This window comes from Melospiza georgiana, chromosome 5, assembly GCF_028018845.1.
Source record: "Melospiza georgiana isolate bMelGeo1 chromosome 5, bMelGeo1.pri, whole genome shotgun sequence".
Classification (NCBI taxonomy): domain Eukaryota; kingdom Metazoa; phylum Chordata; class Aves; order Passeriformes; family Passerellidae; genus Melospiza; species Melospiza georgiana.
The window spans coordinates 18,800,438-18,818,310 of record NC_080434.1 but is presented as its reverse complement, the minus strand read 5'-3'; the positions used below and the strand labels follow the sequence as shown (position 1 = coordinate 18,818,310).

Sequence of the window (17,873 nt, the reverse complement as noted above, 5' to 3'; positions counted from 1 at the left end):
AAAATTATTATATAGGGATTTTGAAGAGTTAACGTGGTGTGTCAATAAAGAAGTGATTTTATAGCGCACCAATTTAAAAAAGCGGAAGTGTACGCTCGTTACTTTCATTCATACTACAGTCAGTCTCACCACCTCTCTGCCTGAAATGGGCGTCAATTATTTTGTGACTTCAAACTAGTCTGCCTTTGTTTTTCGGTGACCCACATTTCACTGGTCCAATGTTGCCTGTTTAGCTCAGATCTCAAGATCCAGCGCCGTGAACGCCTTACCCACCCACTACTTTTAAGTTCATACATAGCTACAAAGTGACGACTCTCACCCCCAGCACGCGATTTTCCGCCCATTCTCACGCACCACAGCCAGCATGGAGGCCTGGCGGTGCCTCGGCCTCCGGAGCCTTCCTGAAGCGCCACAACCAGGCGCCCCAGCAGCGGGCAGATCCAAACGCGGCAGGAGATGAAGGTGCGGATCCCCCTCCCTCCCTGGCCCCTCCAGGAAGCGGGAGAGGCCGCCCCTTCTCAAGTTCTCTCCGCACGCAGCCGCGGGCCCCGCACCTTCCCCGAGCGGCTCCGCGGGTCCCGCTGCCTTTCAGCGAGGGCTCCGCTGCGTGCCGGATCCTCGGGCCCGCGCCCGCCCTCGGGGAGGCAGGAACAGCGCACAGGCCCCGGCACCCAGGGGGGCCTCACCCCCGCGGGAGCGCCGCGGCTCCTCCCGGGGACCCCGCGGGCCTCTCCCCGCCCGCCCGGGCCCCGCGCAGCCCCCTCACCGTTCTGGCAGCGCGGCGCGCCGCTCGCAGGGCCCGCGGCCTCCAGGGAGCTGCCGGGCCCGCCCGGGGGAAACGCGGCGGCGGCGGCTGCGGGCCGCGGCGGCAGCCCGGCGGGCGCGGACATGGCTCCTCGCAGCGCTTCTTCACTGCCTCCCGCTCCCGCCTGCTCCTCTCCTTCCTCTTCCTCCTCCGCCGCCCCGATCCGCTGCCGGGGCCGAGTGAGGCCGGGAACCGCGGGAGGGCCCGAGCGCCGCGCGCGCCGTCGCGGACCCGAGCGCCGCCGCCTACAGCGCCCCCCGGCGGCCGCTCCGCCGTGAGGCCGCGCCCCGCCCGGCCCGGCACGGCCCGGCCGCGGAGGGTGGGCCGAGCAGGGAGGGACGGGCCGAGCGGGGAGGGACGGGCCGAGCGGGGAGGGACGGGCCGAGCGGGGAGGGACGGGCCAGGCCGGGCAACACAGCCGGGCCTCGCATCCCGCCGGGGATTCATCCCACCCGGTCCCGGCAGGAGCGGCCCGTGTGGCGGGGACAAACGGCCCGGCCCGCTCAGTCTGTGTGTGGCGGCGCGCTGCCTTATGTGTGACTCCGTGGGCAGGCCGGGGCAGGGTGAGGAGAGGCTGGAGGGATGTGATCCTGCCCCTCTGCTCGTCCCTAGTGAGGCACATCTGGAGTGTTGTGTTCAGTTCTGGGCTCCTCGATACAAGAGAGGCATAGAGCTCCGGGAGTGGGGCCAGTGGAGGACAACAAAGATGATTGAGGGGCTGGAGCATCCCCTACCATGGCTGAGGGAGGCTAGGCTTGTTAAACCTGGAAGAGAGGCAACTGAGAGAGAATTTCATCAATATATATGTAAATATATATCTATATAGTGTATAAATACCTAAAGTGGGGGTGCCAAGAGGATGGAGCCAGGCTCTCCTCCATGACAAGGCAACAGGCAGAAACTGATGCACAGAAGTTCCACCTGAACATGAGGAAGAACTTTACAGTGACTGTGCACTGGAGCAGATTGCTCAGAGAGGTTGTGGGGCTCTCTCTCACTTGACTAGCTTGAGATACTCAAGAAGCATCTGCACGCAATCCTCTGCCATGTGCTCTAGGGTGACCCTACTTGAGCAGGGAGCTTGGACCAGATGATCCACTCTGGTCCTTTTCAATCTCTCTGATTCTGTGAGGCTGCTCCATGTCCCTGCCTCAGGGTACAGACATGTACATATGCAATACATACACCTGTCCTTATTTTTCCTGAGACATTTTTTTCTGTATATATATGCTATTTTAGGTATAAATGTACCCTGGAACACACAGAGAAGTAATGTGTACTGCACGGGGAAAAGGCCTCACAAGGTGAGGTGAGGTGAAAGCTCTCCCTCTGTAATTATTCTTATACAGACAGAAGAGCCTTAGTGAGATGGGGTGAGCTGAGGCAAGGCTTTTCTTTCAGTGCTAGGAGTGCTCACTGCATTCTGTCTGTCTCCAGTGTGGATATATGCTATCTATAGAGACAGGCCTTCACAAGAAATGGCAAAGTGAGATAAGGCAAGACTTTTCAGTCTCTGTGCAGAATATATACTTCATATTCTCTAAACAGGAAGGCAAGTGCTGGAGAGCCCCTGCCATGGTTTAACCTCATCCAGCAACTGAGCACTGCACACAGCCCCTTCCCCCACCCCCATCCCCATCCGGCTGCAATGGGGAAGAGAATCATAATTGTAAAAGTGAGAAAACTCCTGGCTTGAGATAAAGTCTGTTAAATATCTAAAGCAAAAGCTGTGCACACAAGCAAAGCAAAACAAGAAATTCCTTCACCACTTGCCATGGTCAGGCAGGGGTTCAGCCACCCCCAGGAAAGCAGGGATCCATCGCATGTAATGGTTATTTGGAAGACAAACTCCATTACCCTGAATATGCCTCCCTCCCTTCTTCTCCCTCACCCAGCTCTATTTGCTGAGCACACCACCACATGCTAAGGAATATCCCTTGGGTGAGTTGGGATCAGCTGCCCCAGTTGTGTCCCCTCCCAGCTGGTGCTTGCCCAGCTCCCTCGCTGGTGGGGGGTGTGAGAGGCAGAAAAGACCTTGACACCGTATAAGCACTGCTCAGCAGTAATGAAAACATCTCTGTTTTATGAGCACTATTTGCAGCAAAAAGCAAAAACATAGTCCACACCAGCTGCTGTGAAAAAAATGAACTCTACCCCCTGCCAAAAGCAGCACATCCTTCCCCGTTGGCTGCCGTTGACAAAGGATTTCTGTTCAGTTTAGCACCTTCCACAGACTAAACCACACACTAAACCATACTAATTTTGACTGTTTGTCTGTCTCTATCACCTATCACCTATCATTCACTCAGACTCTACTCAAGAGCAATTAACTGGGTTAATTGCTCAGGTTATTGAATTAATTATGCAAAAAGTCAAAAGCACTATAATATACTGGTGATTTATATTGTCAACACTAAATCTAATGACACTGAGTCACCTTTACTTTTTGCATACATTGACCAGTCACTTCCCTGTGTGTCTGCTGTTATTCCTACTGGTTATTATGCATGTTTGTCCTGAAGTAGTTTTTAAATTACTTTGCCTTTATGCTTAGCATATGGCCCAGCTCTGACTGTTACACTTATTTCAAAGCATGCAGGACATCTTTTAATGCTGCAGGAGCTGAATGTATTGGAATGTTTTTCAGCTTTCACACCCTATCAGACTATGTAGAGGTGTTGTGTACAGGCCTCTATTAGTCCTGGGATTGTAGATCCATATCTGAAAGAAATAGTTTCTTTTGCATGACCTAATGAGCAAGAAATAATGGGCTCAAAATGCGGCAACGTTCAGGTAAGCTGTTAAGAAATAAACATTATTTGGATACTAAAGACTAAATGGCATGGGAATAGTGTGACATAGCTAGAGAAGGAGTCTGAGCAGGAGTTACACAAACATTCTGAGAATCTGACTGTCAACCAGCAAGTGACCTCCTGAAGCCCCTTCAGGGCTGTACTGTTCTGATAGGGTTAACAAATTCTGTGGTTAAAGTTGTTCTTCCTTCATTGTAACCCATGTTTTCCCTTCTTTGTAGCCCATACTCTGTCCTACACAAAGAACTTCTGAGAAATGATTGAATGACAGCAAAATATTTCAGATATCTGGACAAGCAGTTGATTTGTCTTTTCATTCTCAGTGCTCTTTGAGAAGGTGTGTAACTACTTTGTTGTACTACAACTATATTTTGTGACAGCATGCAGCACATATGAATCTGTGTTTTGACAAAGGTTTTTCCTTTCCAAAGTCTCATTTCTCTAACCCCTGGTACTGTGAAACCATAAATATGTCCTATATCACAATCTTTGAAAATTACACATCAATTTAGGATCAAGCAGAAGTAGTTAGAGATCATTGTGCTAAAAGCAAGAGGAGGCAACTGGGAATTTTCCCATTTTTTGAATGCTTTTACAAAACCTTTTACACTGCTTGATCAATTATTTTCTACAAACAACAATGACACTGTGGTTAAACCATTATTTCCTAGGAAATCCAGATGAGTTGGCAGCTAGAGCACAATCCCCTAATGGAAATTCACCATAAACTCAAACCCATTAATTTTGTTTTCCTCATTTATAATGAATCTGAAAGCATTAGCAAGAAATGAGTATTCATGTCTGCTTTTTATGCTACCATGCAACAAATAACACAGGAGCTGTGTCACCTAGGCCATTGCTTCCACCTAGTCCAGCAACAAGCTTATTACAGGAGTAATAAATTCTTTGGCCAGTTCATGAGACTTAATTACTAACAGAGATATTTTGACCTTTGTTGGACACAAAAAAGTCCCTCTGCCATTTGGGTTTGCAGAACAAATGTGAAAATGCATCTTGTTACCCCTAACCTGGTAAATTAGGCATTAAATTTCCAAACCTAGAAAAAAGTAATTTTTATGTGGAGGAAAACCTAAGAACAAATCACTATAAACTGAGTGAGAAATATTTTTGAACTTTAGCATAACTAAGCTAAGTTTCTTCCTCTTTGCCACACACTTCAGAAGGAGAACAACAAAATTAGGTGCTTTTATAACCTCCATCAACAAAATATAGCTGTGGGTCACTCTGTCTTACTAATACATTTTTAATTATTGTCCTGTATTTCTAACAGGAACTGGGCCGCTTCAGTGCAAAGTAATAAGGTTTCACATTTCCACAATTAGAGGAAATGTGTTAACATCACTGTGTTTGTGTAGGTTGCCTCTAGTCACTGCAGTGTGATTGCTTTCCAGAATGAAAGCAGCAAATCCAGACTCTTGATGTCACTGTGAAGTGTGCCTCTGCTTGGGTGACCTCTGCATCTGGCTGACAGATAAATCCCTGCATCCACTGGGTGAGAGCTGTGCTATACTTCATTTGCAGCTGGCTAATTAGCAGAAGAGGCCCCAGGGTAGTCATGCTCCACTTAAAATAAAAATCTTTCAAACTTCTAAAACATACTAGAGAACAAGATATCAGTTGTGATGCTGCTCAGTTTTCTTACACATGTACCGATTTACTTTCCATGCAGTTTACTTTATCAATTATCCAAATGACTCCAGAGGAGTTTTGTGTCTCAGCAGTGAGAATGCCTGAAGCAGTTGGCATGCATTCTGGCAGGGTACACAAGACTGAACTGTGCTTAATTTTTGTGAGGGTTTTTTTTTTTTACCTTTCCCTTTTTTTTTTTTTTTCCCTGGAGTATTTATACCTGTAATGGAAAAGGCTGAAAAAAGCAGCAGGATCTACCTGGCTGTGGTTTCACCAGCTCTAACTAAATCTTACATACATATGCATTCTCTTTTTGGACGTAGTGTTTCCCAATCACTACACAAATTATAGGATAAAGGGGTCTGCAACTATCAACATAATGATTGTGACCCAGCTACTTTTGACTACATTGGCATCAACAACAGTCTAATTGTCATTATCCTAGGATGGCTGTAAATGATGTAAAATAATTATTCAGCTCTTTGCTGGACCAAGGCAATGAGCTCTGCTAACTGCTACAGCTGATAGTTGCTGGTGATGGGTGTTGTCTCAGCTCATACTCTAGTCCATAATTTCCACAATACCTCTTCATAGCTGGATATATGACATAAGTTCTCACTTAAATTGGTACTCCTGATTGGCAATTATGCCTGGTAAGCCTCTTGAGTATAGAGTGTAAATAATCATATACAACTGTATCTAGGCTTGTAATATTCGTGGGTGGTTTCATCAGCAGCAAACTTCAGTCTATGGCAACAGTACTTAGAAATCACCAGGCAAGCTACCACTAAGGAAGAGCCTCAGCTCTATCCTGAGATCTAAATATTTTCATGAAATTGTGTTCAAAGGGAAACTCTAGCTGCAAGCTTTCATGTGACCTTGGGGCATGGCTAAACAAAAGCAAGACATTCTGGGAAATTTCTGCAGCTGATGTGCCACATCCCAGCTGGGCAGGCTTAGTGATGCTGTGATCCAAACGGGCTGAGTTTAAGCTCATGAAACCCTTTCAGTTTTCAGCTATCAAAGTTTTATGATTGTCCAGGAATTTTTATAAGGCCTGTAAAACTAATAAACTCCTGAAAGATTTTACTCTCTGGCAGTTTCATATTTTATAGTTTTCCATTAAGAGGGAACAATGACTCATCTAAACCACTGGAGCTGCCTTCTTCTTCCTGGGGCTCCAGATGTAATACTTGTGCCCAGAGCAAATCTTGCCATTACTTCTAAGACAGAAACATGCTCCACATATGGGAACTTGTGTCCAAAAATAGTTTTCCTGGATGTGTACGTCACTGATCCTCCATGGATCTTTTTTAAATATAATCAGTAAGAAACCAACAGACCCAACCAGAGGACTTAGTTCCTCATCTGCATTATCTGACTGCACAGGCTTCACTGTTTATGTCCATCACAGGTCCTGAGGAGCTCAGTCACATGGTAACACCCTTGGCTTCAAGGGATTTCTCACATGAATGATAGCAATGAGATAGGCTCATGTGAACTGTGGATCAAACCATCCAAAACTAAAATAGAAGATAATTAAATGATTGAAGCACACTTAAAAGTCCCATGCTGTGGATTAGCAGCTTAATGCTATAAACCTCAAGGACTTTGCAGTAGCATTTCATAAACTCTGGGTTTTTGTGTACATTTGAAACAACATAAAAAGCTGTAATTGTGTGTCCTTATCTGAAGAGACTGCTGTCCTCTGAAACGAATTGAAGAATTCCTCTCACAATATTTGGCAGTATTTGGGAAGCTCGTCATCCAATTAAATATCACGGACAGAGGCTGACCAAGGCCACATTCTGCACTGACTGCCTTTGCCCTCTTGTGAAACCAGCTGGAGGAGGCACATGAAGCTCTGCACTGGTAGAAAAAAACATTTCTCAAAGGCATCACATGAAGTGACATATTTTTCCTCTACATCACTACCCCATCAAGTACCACTTATTTAAGGTCAGGCTATTTTCATGAGTAGCAGTGTTTTGTCTTCAGCCAAGGGAACCTGGAGAGTGATTTTCAATGTGCAGAAGAATGAATAAATAAATATAATTAATGAAAAACTTACTGATTGAGCCATATAACATTATATGCATGAAAAAAAAATTGAACAGCGATGATTAGTTTCATTTTCAAATGCAAGCTAAGTAATAGCATTCATGGAGAAAGACATGTCTGCCTATAAACTTTTCAGACATGTAAACTGCTCATCTCAAAAAATGCTTCTGGGCCTATAGGTGCTCTGACTGCCTTAGCACTCAGTCTTACTTTGAGCTTTTTTGAATGCTGGCTTTTTACTGTTTGTAGCTTGTTTCTAGTTGTTGCCTCCTAATTTAATTTCATTTTTCATGATGGGTGAAATTCATATTTTATTTTTGTGAAATTACTTCCTTTGAAATAAGTGTTGGCATTCTAACTTCAAATCCTCTGAAACAAGGGGAAGTGGATGAGCACTTCTGCTTAGCACATCTTTTACTAAGACTGCAACATTTTTGACCTCATAACATGAAATTATAAAAGTACTAATAAAAGTCAATGACTTGCTTTCAGTAATAAAGTACCTACACCTAAATATTTTTTTAACATAGAATGTAAATTTTCATGCATGAAGATCAGCTTACTTTTGGTGTGATGCTTTTGCTTTAAAAAGAAGTGAAAGTAGGTCTCTGCTACCTTATCTTTTTAGAGCAGCTTGTGTGGTTTCACTTTGTACTAGAAATAGTGCAGATTCGAATCACACCTGCAGGAACCATTTTGTTTACAAAAGAACAAGTAGCACAATTTTTGTGCATTATTTTGTAAGGCAAACTGTTTTTCTGTGGATGGTTGCTAGGACTTGGAACAGCAAGACATTGCTGCTTCTTAGTCCATGGTGACAAACGTCCATTTTTCTCCTCCTCTGTCCTCTATCAAGTTGCTTTCATTGTAACTGAGGTCCCAGTTTGGGACTGGCTCTACAAGTAGATGAAATTTGCTGATAAATTATTTACTTAGCTGCAAACAAGACAGCTCTGGCCTGACAGCACGTAGAAAGGTGACTGAATATTTTCAGTTTCAAAAGCACTTTCTTTAGCATTGTGCCTGCTGTGTAATGCAGTATAAGGAAAGGTGATGAAAGGAATGGTAGCATGTGAAATGCAATTCAATGATTCATATTGAGTTCAGATCCCCTCACCCTTTTTCTCCCTGATGTCAAAAAGCCTTTTTTTTGTCATATCAATGTGACTCAAAAGATCTGTTTGTTTCTTTGCATTTTGGCCAAATTATCAGACCAGCCATTTTCTTGAATCCCTTTTAGTATTTAAACAAGTCTGCTTCAGAAATATGTGTCCAATGTTAACCATGTGTCTAAGTGCCCCCTAGACTAAGGATGTTAAGCAAATGTCTGAATATGTACCTGTGTAGTTTCTGAGGACAGAAACCAGAAAATTTTTCTGCCAGAAAAATGAACTGGACAGGCCCCATTCCCTGAGTCTGCTTGTTCCTAAGAGTGGAGGATTATGTTTTTAGGAGATAAATTAACCCGATATGTTCTGAGGTCTGTGAAAGTGGGAGTAATCACATTTGCCCCTGAGAGTCTGGAGCTGTTCAGAAAGCAGCAAAAAAGAGTGGGTTTTTTCTTTCCAGCTCTAGGCTAGACTTGAACAGGGCAACTGGGGTTAAACTTAGCTTTCCTGTTCAAAATTTCAAGCTGTTAACTTCCAATAGCTGTGACAACTTCCACTGCTCTTGTTGCACAGTGTTTAGTTTTACACACCGGTGTTGTGTCACAAGAGCAAAACCTTTATGTTCATAGGGGTGAAGAAAGCAGAGAAATTGAGGGACATCTTTACCCTACTCCTTAGAGACCCATCAGCAGCTGAGAAACTGTGCTCAAAGATTTTATTTTACTATTCCTGAAGTAAACACATTCATGAAGAAATCTGGTCAAGCTCTATGTGGACCATAAATAAACTGCCCACTGAGAATAGTTTTTGCATTTCCCAGATGCAGGAGCTGTTACCAGCATGGATTCTGGTAGCTCTGGACATGAATCTATCCCCAGGATTTACATTTAATGTCCTGAGGTCATTAGTTCTTAAGGATTTAAATTAGAAAATGTATTGATTTTCAACAAGTGGCAGAGAATACTATTACATTTAGGAAAAAAAATAAAGCTGATAGTTTGTTTTCAGAATTTAAAAGAGAATGTGCGGTTTACTGAATTTTTTTTCTTTCATTTAGCATATAGATTGTCATTAGTGTACAATATAGCAGGATTACTGACAATCATATGAGAGGAGAACCAGTAGGGTGTCCCAAATTTGAAATAATACTTGAACTGAAGCAACAGCACCAGTGAAACTGCTTAATAATAATATATAAGGGCTTTTATTTGCCTAGTTTGACATGTTGCACAATATTTCAGAAAAAAATGGATTGCCCTGCAATCTCTGCAGCCACTTCCTTCCACTTCATAAAGACTCCTTCTTGAAGTGGAAGGAGAGAGAAGGAAGAGAGATAATCGTGCTCCCTGTGTCCTGCACTGCATTCTTTGGGCTTTGAGGAAAAACAAGAGAACCAGTTGAGATTTAGTTTTAGATGGAATTTAGTTACCTAGAAGAATACAGTACAGGTAGGGAGACAGGCAGAGAGGATGAAGAGCTTTTGTTGCTTTAACATATCAACATTTAAGGTTTCTAATTCTTACTTTAGACTGATGAGACATTAGATATTTTCAGGACTTTTTTTTTAATTCTACTTATTAATGAGCACCAGCAGCCAGGCCTTTTGAAGATTTCTTTCCCTAGCTCTTCAAGAGTGCTTAGTCTTTCTGGATGCAATGAAAAAAGCATTTTATCTGCCTTTTCTGCTTTACAGTCTACATTTTTCTCTCAGCACCCTTCATCTTCTAAGACTTTTCATATCAATCAGTAAAAAAACACCAACAAACCAACCAAACCAAACAAACAAGCAAACCAACTTTTAAATGTAAATGGAGAATGTTTTGAAGTTCACGTATTTGGTTCCGATTGTCTGGCCAACGACTTTAAGCTGTGTTGTTCTTCCAGGCTGCAAGACTCTTGAGACAAGGCCTGTGTCTCTCCCCCAGGTACTGTAAATGTCAATCACACAGAGAATGCTCAATAAATGAATAATTATAGTTTTCTTACTGCTGTATGATGTTTCCCTTGCCAGAGATATTACAGTGGAGCCAAGATCAAAACCCATATGGAAGAAAAGTAGTCTGATTTATCTGTGCAGGAAACCGTGCAAGGCTGCACTCCTGCACAATTTCAATGTTACTTCTTTGCTTCTTTTTTGACCTCTGGAGATTGAATGCTTAGTCTGTTTTAATGTTCTTCAGCAGGCTTCAGAGAAAACAATACCAAAGCCCTAAACATTTGCAGATTGGGGTATTGCATGCATGGATATAATGACCAGGATTAGCAATTACTTCAGTGGGCAAGTATCCTTCCAAATAATTGACTTTGCTTGGCTCTGGAAAGTCCCGAAACATGTGCCTGACATTTAATCTTGACTTGAACAGGAGCTAAGAGGGCGTTTAAGCTGCTCTGAATAGTAACTGTCTCTTGAATATGGACTTTTTGGGCTGTGCCCAGCTGTGGCAGTGGCCACAGGGAATGCATGGGTGTCCAGTGGCTCAGAGGATTCCCCCCATCTTGTGAGTGTTGGACACACTGTGCTTGGTTCTGCACTCACTGATGGACCCAGCTCCAGCCTGCTAGCTACAGATTAGAACTGCAATGTTAACAGCATCTCTAATCTCTCCAACACTTCTCTGCAGAGAGACCTATGCATCTCTCTGTCCCATCTACAGAAAGTACCAAAGCATTCCCCCAATCCCTTGTAAATTGTTTTTTGTCTGGAAACTACCCTCAGTACTTCTTTAACTTCATGCAGCACTTTTCCCAGATAAAGTGGCAGTACACTCTTCATTATTAACTGCTTAGAAAGCAAGCAGACGCCATTGTCATTTAATCTGTTAAAGTCAAGAGTTCGGTAGTGTTGCACTGGTATAAATTAGCACAAAATTAGATCAGATAGCAGATTTGAGCCTTGAAGAAACTCTTCCCACACAGGACCCTTGGACAGGGCTGTTTGGCAATGCCCACCCTGCCTCTTCCAGCAGGAAGGATTATAGCCCTCACATTGCCAGGTCCTGTAACTCCGGGACAATCCACACTTCCACCCAGGTAAATACTGCATTTTATTATAAACACCTGGTCCCTGCTTATTCCTTTTATTGCATAAGCACCCGGAAATGCAGTGAAACGGTGGGAAACAAATTCCCCTCTGTGCTGCCTTTCCCACGCAGCAAAGGCAGGACGGCCACCAGGAGATGCTGCTGCACGCAGAATGGGAACGCGCCCCGCACCGCGGGAGACAAAACCGAGGGAGAAACACTGCAGTCCAGACTGAGCAATGGCACTTTTTCTTTTTCTTTTTTTTTTTTTTTTCTTCTTTTTTTAGGCATCTAGAGGGGAAATCTGAGACTGAAATATGTACAAGACTGTTGTGTTGAGTGAAACAGTAACTCACAGTTTGCAGTAATTTGTGAGGACTACTTTAGCACTTAAAAAAGGCATTGCCTCTTAGTTTGATATAAATTACTAACCCAGGAATTTGCTTCTCTGATCTAGAGTAATGACTGCTGGGATTTGGGTAACAAAAATGTCTGTGTCTCTGTATGTGGACGACTTTAGCCCACTCGATAATATGACTTCAACATATATTGACAAAAACCTTCCAGGATAAAATGAAATTAAATTCAGGGATGTAATTAAACAGAGAAATTAGAAATGCACCTGGGATTCGAGTAAGGGGATTTTCTATGTCTAGGAAGAAACCTGATAGGTTTAATGGTAATTCCAGTTCAAAACTAAGGTGTTAGAAAAGCTTTTTACTGGAGCTCTGCTGAAGGTCTTCCAAAATATGAAGAGTAACTGAAAACTCCATTTCTGTGTTTATATTTGCTTGTCACTGTAGCAGAACTCCAGCTGCTATGGGGCTTTATCACCCTGCACAGTGACTGGGGATGCTGCGAGTGCTTATGTTGGTCATTTGCCATCAGATAGTATTGTTTTCTGCTGGCTTGTGATGATTGCTGCCATAAAAAGAAGAATGTGAAAATTAGTAAAACAATGTCAAATTTGTATTGTCCTCTGGCAACATAAATGGTTATTCATCTGCAGGGAGCCTGCTTATCACTAATGATCTTTCTCTGCGCCTTTCTTGACATATTCACTCGACTTTGAGAATTTTTGTGGAGATGTTTTTGTCTTCTTTAGTTTTGCTCAGGGGTCTTTGAGGGATAGGTGGGAGAAGGGATTCTTTTGAGGAGTATTTTGGACATTTAAGTTGCTGCAGTTCTCTTGCCCCTATTTTATAAAGTAAGATTAATGTCTTCATACTTGTGTGTTTATTTTTAGACACCCTGTTTCCATATTTAGTAAATGCTGTTCTCAGTATTGCAGAAAAAGAGGCCATTTATTGTGTATCTAAATATATAGAATTATAAGTCCAGAATAGTGTACAAATGAGTATCGCAATTCCCAGGCAGGCTCAGCTCTCTGTGCAGTTGGGTCCCCCCTCACCCTCCCTTTGGGTATTCCACATTGTGCTCCTAAACCACATGTATACAGTGCCATTTTAGGGGACATTCTCCAGTGACTTCCTCCACACAGCTTCCATCACTGCTGCTGCCAGATCCCACTTGTTGCCTCTGCTGAAGGCAGGCCTGGCAGCTGCATCTGTGGGAAACAAGGCATTGGCCCATGACAAAACTGGCAGCACGAGAGGCAGGGGTGAGATGTGGGGAGTTGGGGTCTGAAGTTCCAGAGAAGATGGAAATTGATTTGGTAAAATCTCATGTGTCACCAAACTGTGTCACCAAACAAATGTGTGACACATTTGATATTTTTTGCGTGGGTCAGCAGTAATCAGGTGTTACAGCACAACTCCAGGTCAGCTTGTCAATTCAGCCAACTGTAATTCTGGGAGGCTTTGCAGGGAAATAAATATATACTGAAAGGATAAAATAACTTTGAATTTAAATTACTAAGCTGAAAAACTTGTTCTTGACCAGAAAGCTTATGCTGATAAGTCCTAAGCTTCCAGGAAAGGTAAGCCTTGTAGAACAGGGAGCATAATAAAGAATAGTTGAATTTTTGCTATTTCCATTTTATAACGTTTGCAGATATTCCTTGTGTGAGAATGTACTTGTAAGACTTCAAAGTGTTCTTATGTGCAATATAAATATTTCCTTTTTTGTTTTTGCCTTAAAATCTGGTTGGAAGATTGTGCTGTTTTCTTCAGCTGTTCCACTGGCACGACCCTGCTGGAAGGTCTGCCATCAAAATTTCATCCTGGATCATATCAGTTCCTGGTTGCTTTTTGGGAGAAAGGAAAGGGGATGATCTTAGGATACATATAGACTTTGCAAACAGACTGGGTCCTTCTATAGGCAGCACAAAGTCTACTTTAGGCTCAAGTTGCTGATATTACTTTACCATAAAGTGGGTGCAGATGTTATTGGTGAGCAGAGGAACACTGGAAGCCTTTCAAAGGAAATGTACTTAAGGAGGGATTTGAAGGAGGAAGTGGTGGGAGCTTTTCACGTGAGAGGTTATGATGAAATGTTTATACTTCATCCATAAATGACAGGATGACATTCAGAACTGTGTCACCAAACAAATCATAGGATATTTGATCTGCAAGTGTCAAGTCTGAAAAGTCCCTTGGCTGCTTGTGAGAATTTCACAGAGAATTCTTATAGAAGTTAATCTTAAATATTTGGTCTCCTTTGGAAGAAGGATTAACAGTACTTCTAGGAGTATCAAAGTAGAAGACCTACTCAGTTGGACAGGAATTTGATTAATCAGTCTACAGTCACAGAGAGTGAGAAAGAAACTAAAGATAGTGGTTGATGCCAGTGCTGATCTTCTTGCAGACAGGTCAGTTATGTTATATGACCATGTTATATGAAGCCTTTTGTATGAAATTAATTTCAAGGATAGCACTGGGGAGATGAGAACCCCTTTAATGTGAAGATGACAGTATTTCCAATGCTCATCAGAGCAATCAGGAGCTGAGTTAGGAGCTGAAAATTTGGACAATTTTCCTTTGCCTTATAGAAATATGAAAGCACCACTTCAAACTTTCTTAAAAGTGCATCTTTCCCTAGTGATTAATTAGCAAAAGAAAAATACACAGCCTGATTGAAGGAGCAAAATAAAATGTAAGAGGAAGTAAGGAATTGGAACAGTTAGCTGAAGACTCTGGTCAAATCCATTCTTCCCTACTTTCCCAAGTTCCACTGTTTACTTTAACTGTACCCCACCACAATGTTCAGTTCAGTGTGCATAAATTTATAGGGAGTCTCTTCTCTATTTTTAATACACAGATGTATCTAAACAAATTTTCACAGAAGGAGGAATTTGTTCTTACAAACACTTTAAACATTAATAGAAGCTGTACTTCCCTGTCCTTTGATTGCCCTGAGACTCTCCAGATGGGCTCAGATCCTTGTCTCCTATCAGTTTGCTACTGACCACTCACCCAAGTGAGTTACTGCAGGCTCATGCAAACAGAAGTGTGGGACTGGGCCTTTTGGTTCTCTGCATGTACCGTGCTGTGTTGATGATTAGTCTTTTTAAAATCAGGAGCGACAAGTGCAGTAAGTTCTGCCAGCACAGCCAAGTTTTGTATAGATATTGGGTGATCCACTCGTCTTAAATCACTGCCTGATTTTTTTCAATTGCTCAAAGGCCAAACCCAGAAATTAACTATCTATGGCCAAAATATTTTTCTTCCTAAAAACGTCAAACATGTGCAGATTTGTGGCACTTTGTGCTGTTATGATTTTAAGGTGATGTCTTCTGAGCAGCTGCCATTTCTCACTGCTGTCAGAGCAGACCAGTACTTCAGACTTGCTGCTGGCACTGTGCCTTGTTGCAGAAATAGTTTATTTGTATAGGTTTTTGATTCTTCATGTGTTGGAGACCTAATGCATTTTATTCATTCTTCTTCTGTCTGAAGGTAGCCAGTTCTCATTCTCCTTTTATAGACTGCATGTAGATAACAGCTACCAACTGCTCTTGTGGAATGAGGACAAGGGTTTGTAGTAATTCTCTGCTCTGTTACTGCAAAGAGCTCTCTGGGTCTGTGCCAGCTTCTTCAGTGCTATCCCACTGTGATCATCCCATCACTTGTGTTTCAGATCCCTCACTCGTCTCTCCTTCTCTATCTAATTCTATGCACTTGCTTTCCAGCGAGCTCTCTCAACAACATGACACCAAGGAGTGAAGCTAACACCCTCCACGCTGGGGATTTTTAGGAAGACTTGAAAGAGCCTCTCCTGCTTTGGCAGACTGGCATCTGAAAAGAGAGAATGTTGGCAGCTTGCTCTTGCTCTGGAGAAAGTAGCTTCATCCCTTAATTTTTATGCATTTTACAGTCTCATGTGCACGGAGTTTAACTTCCTTTCTTGGTGGAATAGATTAAGAGCTGTTGATTAGGCAGAGACTGCATCACAGCTGGTTGAAAATCCAAGGTCAAGATTTTCAAAACGTTGAGGAAGATGAATAAGCAGCATACTTCCTTTGTAATTGTCTGAGCTGCTGGAGCACAGAATGTATGTAATTTGGGCCATTTATTCGCATTCCCAAATATGACCTTTTGAGCTAACTTTAGGTACTTCTGAAAAAAAATCTTGGCCAACTGTCAACAACATAATCAACAAGCAGAGAAGCTAGTCCTAAGTAGACCACCCTGAAATAGTTCTGCTTTTGCTGGCAATTTATATTATTCCCCCCTGGATCTCTCCCTTGAGCAGAATATCCGGTTGGATTTATTGTGGCTTCACCACAAATATGGTAGCAAAGTTCCCTCTAAATTTTCTCATGAGGAAGAAATCAGATACAAATGAGAAAATAAGGTGTTAGAGATAGTATACAGCTTGTTTATAACCTTTTTCTTGAAAGAAAACATCTTCCACCATATTTAAGCCTTATTTTTTGGACTCTTTATCCTGCGGGATCAGTAAATCTCTGCTAGGCAAAGCTATTAATAAAGAATCAATACGATATATTCTGGCCCTGCACAGAGAATTTGGAAAGCAGTGTATCTCAGTTGCAGTGGACAGAAAAAAATATTTTTAGAGGATATTTAGACTTCTGTGTTACAGCTGGGAGCTGCTTACCTTCTTTTGTGAAAGACAGAGGAGCACTGAATTCCTAGCAAACCCACAGGAAACAGTTGAGATGTTTCTGATGCTTTAGAGCAGAGGTGCTCCAATGGGCACTCTGGCATGGGTCAGGATTTTAAGCGCAGCTTGCCCAGACCTCACTGGGTCTCAAACTGACACATGGGAAACGTTTTGGTATTATTGGTATTTATTGCCAGACCTTACCGGTCTCCCAGGGGGCAGCTGCAGTCACTGCCTCAGTCCCCAGCTGTGGAGGGGACATGTGGTACTTTTTCAGGAACCAATCCTCAGTACAGCCAACAACTGGCCTTGAGCCTCCCCTCTTTGGGGACCCTTCCTGTGGGTCACAGTTGGGAATGCACCAATATTAGTTTCTCAGGGGTCACAAAGAGTTGTACCATTTTGTTAAATGGTGATAGGTTTTGTAGATCAGATCCTGAAATACAAATTTAAACTTTGTCTTTCAAAGGTTTAAACCAGCAGTGGACTATTAGCTTTTGGATGAGTATCATGCAGAGGCATTAGTATTAAATGTTGAGGAGCATTACACAACCTTTTCTTTGCTGCTGGATGGGAAGTCTATATTAAATAAAACTGTGATGGAAAAGTTGAGAGTTAAATGACTGGTATTTGGTGCTGACACTGAAGAAATAATTAATGAAAGCAAGCAGGTATGGAAATAAAACTTTAATAAACCCCATGATAATGAAGTTTAGTACCAGTATGCTGCATATTCATACATTATACTCCATGAGCCTCTAGTGTTAGCCACTCACAGACAGAAAAAACTCACTAGTAGAATGTGAGGAATCAGTTTCAATACTAATCAAAATTGCACCTCAGGTGCGAAATACCTTAAAAATAGATGTATGTGGTAAAATCAGTGTTATTTGCACTAAATATTTTACAGTAGTGCATGAGAAAAAAATAATGACTTTGTGCTGTAAGGATAGGTGAGTTTAATAAGAAAATCACATAAAATATTGCCTTCAATTAAATTGGTATTCCACACCCATGTACAACTTATTTTGTTAACTGCTTTTTACCTTTCTTCTAGCCCCTGATTAAATAATAATCCATTTTGTTGTCTTTTGCATCCAAAAAACATCAAATCTGAATTTACTTCACAATTTTGTGCTTGTTTATTTTCTACTGATTTACAGCTTTGTTATAAGTAGCAACCCCTTTTCTGTCCCTATTTATATCAGTTCAAATATTGTGGTAGGTGTTGCAGGTTCCCACCACTCTTGGCATTCTACATGCAGAAAACAAACAAGGATCTTTGCAGGAATGCATATCCCATGTAGGACACTCGTGCTGATGTGATTCAGGTGCATACATCCATAAGACAGAAGTGTAGGAGGAAGGGAAGACATTCTGCTGGCTGATGGGT

General features: G+C 42.5%; 1 protein-coding gene across 2 annotated transcripts in view; it reads right to left on the bottom strand.

Moving 5' to 3' along the window:
• Positions 1-890, bottom strand: part of SEC24B (SEC24 homolog B, COPII coat complex component) — a 47,608-nt gene extending 46,718 nt beyond the window's left edge. Inside the window, exon 1 of one of the 2 annotated variants that reach the window (XM_058024542.1) lies at positions 767-890. In XM_058024542.1, coding sequence (XP_057880525.1) covers positions 767-890 — 124 coding nt within the window. The remainder of the gene's footprint in view (positions 1-766) is intronic. The other variant, XM_058024543.1, reaches the window with a different exon arrangement.
• Positions 891-17,873: the final 16,983 nt, after the last annotated feature.